The sequence below is a fragment of the Gavialis gangeticus genome, unplaced genomic scaffold (genome assembly GCF_001723915.1).
Source record: "Gavialis gangeticus isolate Ggan-Ray unplaced genomic scaffold, GavGan_comp1, whole genome shotgun sequence".
Lineage (NCBI taxonomy): Eukaryota > Metazoa > Chordata > Crocodylia > Gavialidae > Gavialis > Gavialis gangeticus.
Genome location: NW_017728992.1, coordinates 99,385,144 through 99,389,822, shown reverse-complemented (window position 1 = coordinate 99,389,822; position 4,679 = coordinate 99,385,144). Strand labels below are relative to the sequence as shown.

The following is a 4,679-nucleotide window of genomic DNA, read 5'->3' as shown; positions in this document are numbered from 1 at the left end:
GTTCCTGAACCAAGGCCTGATACCCTATTTTCACCAAAAATACCCCAGAATTTTGTACTCGATCAATTATAGATGAATAATATAGCTACATTTAATGTATTGGTATTCTAAATAGCAATCATATCTATTTGGAAGGACTTCTTTGAGGTGACTGCTGAACTTTTTGAAGGGCTCTTGGTTGGACTTTTTGAAGGGTTCTTGTAACTCAAAATGTTGTAAGTCAAGGACTGCCTGTAGTTTGATCCTAGGCCATGTTGGGATCTATGGACTAGGCATTCCTCCATCTATCTTGCTTCAGAGGCCTAATATAGTAGGCAGGGTCAGAGAACTTCTGGATGTAATGCCCCTGTTCTGTGCGGCGTCTGCATAAAACACACTTAGAACATTGCCCTCCTTTTAGCCAATATCCCAGTGGTTTCATGGTCCTGTGCAAGGACTGTCATATGGAGACCAAAAATGTTCATTTATAAGTGAACATTAGTGAGCCAGAATGTGGGAGTTACAGGCTCAACTCCCTCTTGCCTGAGGGGATATGAATTTCTATTTTCTGCTTCCCAAGTCAGTGCTTTAATGGAGGAGTTCTTTCAACCCTTTCTGTTAAAGCTGTTCTGTTTGCACAATATATCCATTAGACAACCATAGAGAATGTGAGCTTGACTTTGGAGACTAGTGGGTTGAGAAGCAGGTTTCATGGCTGTTTTTCTTTTTCAGCGAACACTTAATTGTTCATTAGAGCAAGGGCTAGAATTCAGACCTCCCCTGGAGGTTGTAGTTGTAGGTTGTAGTTCAGTCTCTCTTGCCCAATGAAGCTATTTGACAGAAGATACTGACAACCCACACTAGAATATGCTATTGCCTGGTGGTTAAAGCATTCACCTGGAATGATGAATGTTGTTCTGCACTCAGGAAGAAGAATAACTTAAATCTGGATCTGCCTCTTTGCATTAACTACTGGAATATTAACTGCTTCTTTTTTGAGAACAGCAGTTTGGAAAAAAATGTTTACAATTACTCAGTCCAGAACAAATAAGGGAGAATCAGGTACTGCTATTTCAGGCAGGTCACTGTTGAGATCCAGAATCGTCAGAAATGCTGATTTTTGAGGCATTTGTGTTGGAAAGAAGCCCAGGTAGCTAACTTGGGGTGTGGATTATGGTAGCAAGGCTTTTAAAAGTTAGGCACTGGAATGCTTAGTAGTAAAAGGCCTAAGTCCCTCCCAGGAAAGAACCAGCCAGTTTCTAAACTTTTTTTTAATACAAGGGTTAGAAAGAAGTTTTCAGAACCTGAGAGTATCAAAGGTACCATCAAATGAGCACATGCATTTGATAATTGGATGTTGATTTTAATTTTAGAAGCTTTGTGATATTTAGTACTTCTCCATTAAGCTGCTGTAATTTTTTTTTTTTTATTAGGATCTAAAAAAGGTTACTCCCCAGACCACACCGAAAAGCTCTTTCAGTTTACATTTCTACCTTATTTATAGGATACAGTTACCTTAGCTGACTAAAGCCAAATCAAAGATAATGGGAAAATCCTCAACAGTCCTTGAATTCGCTGTCTTTGACCTGTTTCACTAGCTTAATTCTAGCTTTGACACTGTCCCAACAGAACTGCATTCCAAAATAAGAAAAAAAAATCTGTGTAAGATCTCTCTGAGCCATATAGGATCCCAACTAATTACATGGTCGTAAATGTCAGTCAGAAGATAACTGTTAAACTTATTTCAGAATAAAGCAGTTGGAACCTCAGCATACATTGGGCACTGCTGCAATATAAGTGTAAAAAATGGAAGATGTGCAGATTCTATTGTATTCTCTTCTAGGGGGTGTTTCAGGTGCATTCACTACCAAGATGAGTAACACAACTGAAGTCCACAAAACTTCTCTGGTGAATGAAATCAAGCTCTTTTGAAATCCTCTCCCTCACATTTCTTCATAGACTCAACACATTTTGACTGAAATCTGACTTTTTTGATCTAGAGGTTAATGCATTCTACCTTAATCTGCAAGCAGGTCTAATAACCTGGAAATTTTATAGATTAGTCCCTTGGTATCTCTTTAACAAGAGATTTTCTTCTGACTGTTGAAATTGCTTTCAGTTGAGGTCTTGGAGAGCTCCAGATCTCCATAAACTGAAGTCCACCAAAAATATATCCAGTAAAATAGCAAAAGTTTTGATATCCTGAACCTTTTTCCCGAGGTAAAAGAGGAGGAGAAAACACTTTCAAGCCATCGTCTTACTTTGTCAAACAAAAGGTTATAGAGCCATTTATGATAAACATCTTGAAAGTACCTTATATATTATGTACATTAATGTGCTGGGTTCTTAAACATTCTGAATCCATTGAGGTGTACTTTTATCCTAGTACCAAGTGGTGTCTTGGACCATCATCTTTACTCAGCCTTCATGCAGCTCAGGAATTGCATGCTGCCAGTTGTTTGTAGCTCAGAACCCTGGTGTTTCTGGTAGTTCTAATTGCAGAACACCAGTATTTTCCTCCACTTAATCAGATGGTACTTAGAATACAAAGCTAAATCCATTCTAAAATGAATACAATAATTATTTTTTTACAGCTCATAGGAAATAGCATTGATAGGTACATTCAGTATCAAGACTAGTAACACCACTGAAGCCCACAAAACTTCTGTACAGATGAATTAAATCAAATGCTTTTTTGAAATATTCTCCCTCATTTTTTCCAGAAAAACAGAAATGCCAAGCCATGGGAGGAGGGAGAGATGACAGGTGTGGTGCATACCAGAACTTTTTTTTTCTGACAGCTTGCACCATTAAATTAATAGCTTATAGGTCCAAGAGGTTATATCCTTTAATAGGACAGATGTAAGACAGGCATCTAAAAAACAAACATTTTCTTTTGCTGTTTAGCTAGAAGTGGATAAACAAGCCTCTGTTACACTACCTTATACCAGGAAAAGGCTAACATGAAGAAAGGTGCCTTGTACTCAAAGATTTGTCTAAATTTCTCCCAACCATGCAGTTGATATAAGATCTCACCCATAACAGTCTTTTCTCTTCTACATAGTTCTTGTTGTAGTTATGTTCTGTGGTGCCAAATTATCTGTGTGTAGGGTCACTAGACATCAATATGAAGAATAGGTGACAAACTTATAAAAATTTCCTTTCTCCAGATGCCTCTTGGCATCTACCTACCTTTTCTTTATTGGAATCTCAAGTGCATAGTCAGGCTGTGCAGATGTATGCCAGCCAGCATGGGACTACATTTTTAGCTTATGACTACTTATGACTGTTTCTTGTATATTGTTATTAAAAAAATACGGAAGTGTACTCTAGTTATTTAGAGAAAAAGGTTTAATACCCCACTGGTGACAGACAAACTTGGTTTTGCTATTTTAAAACTCCATGGATCCTTATGTGAGGATCATCAGACTTGAATTGAGGGAAGGTAATTGCTGCAGTATTGCTTCATCAAAGTAACCTTTTTTTTTTTAACAGGAGTAACTTTATATATGGCTCATATTTGAGTAAAGAAGAAATTGCTTTCTCTGATCCAACTCCTGATGGAAAACTCTTTGCAACACAGTACTGTGGCACTGGCCAGTTCCTGGTATATAATTTTCTCAATGGACAACATCACACTTAAGTGGAATTCCTTCAGCAAGTTACTAGAAGACTTCTGCTCAAATGTACTGAATGGGTACTGACCTTAACCAGGAGCTAGGGCCATTTTTTTTTTATCCCAATGAACTCAGGACTGGTAACAGCCAAAAGGTTGTACTATTTTATTACAGTTGTAAACAATGCAGTAATAGGCTAACTTGTTTTTTTAAAGAAGATATTTTGTTAACTTTTACAGAAGTTTATGATTGTATTTTATCTATAGTTAGTCATGTTTACATGCAGCAGATACTTGTTCATAGTGGACTGTAAATTAATGCAAGGACTATGGTCTCACTGATGAGTACATATTGAAGTTCTTAATTTGGTGATATACCAGTGCTCTTTAGTACTGTACATTTTTAGTATTTGACCTGCTACCACCAGTTTGGAAGGTTTTATAAGGTAGATAGAAGATTCTGTTTGACAACATTTAAAACTATATTCAGAACATCAATGAAAGGAGTATATTATGGCTGGGGTTGGCAGCCTATTGCCCATGTTCCAGATCCAGCCTGTAGGACCACTGGATCTGGTTGGTGGGCAAAGGGCTTCAGAGGTAGGGGGTGCCATTTGTGGGTGCTCTCCCATGCTACCATGAGGATGGGCACTGGCTGCCTCTGACTTTGGATAGGTTGTTCCAGCCCAGAGCCAGAAAAGGCTCCCTACTTCTCTATTATGGTGCAGTATTTAATGGTGATGAAATTCACAGATCACATGGCAGGTCCTGGTATGCTTTCTGTGCATTCATGTAACAGGGATGAATTAACCTGGGTCCTTTAGTAACATAAAATATAGGACATTTGCATACTGTTGTTTGTGAAAGATGAACTTAAAACAAAAGAACTGGTGTAAGGACTTCATATTCCTTCAAATGCTGTACTGGGTATATGCCTTTGTTATTGGACTTCATTCTGTTACTTGTCTCTTTCATAAAGCCCTCTTCTTTAAAAGGGTGTATATGTTGAAAAAATGCTGTGGCCTTTCTTGATCTGTATATAATGTAGATTTAAAAAATAAAGTACTTGATAGCTTTTTTTAAA

The 4,679-nt window shown here is 37.7% G+C and overlaps 1 protein-coding gene across 1 annotated transcript in view; it reads left to right on the top strand.

The window, feature by feature from the left end:
- Positions 1 to 4,679, top strand: part of ESCO1 (establishment of sister chromatid cohesion N-acetyltransferase 1) — a 57,664-nt gene extending 52,985 nt beyond the window's left edge. The window contains exon 10 of the mRNA XM_019526091.1: positions 3,475 to 4,679. Coding sequence (XP_019381636.1) covers positions 3,475 to 3,622 — 148 coding nt within the window. The 3' untranslated portion in view covers positions 3,623 to 4,679. The remainder of the gene's footprint in view (positions 1 to 3,474) is intronic.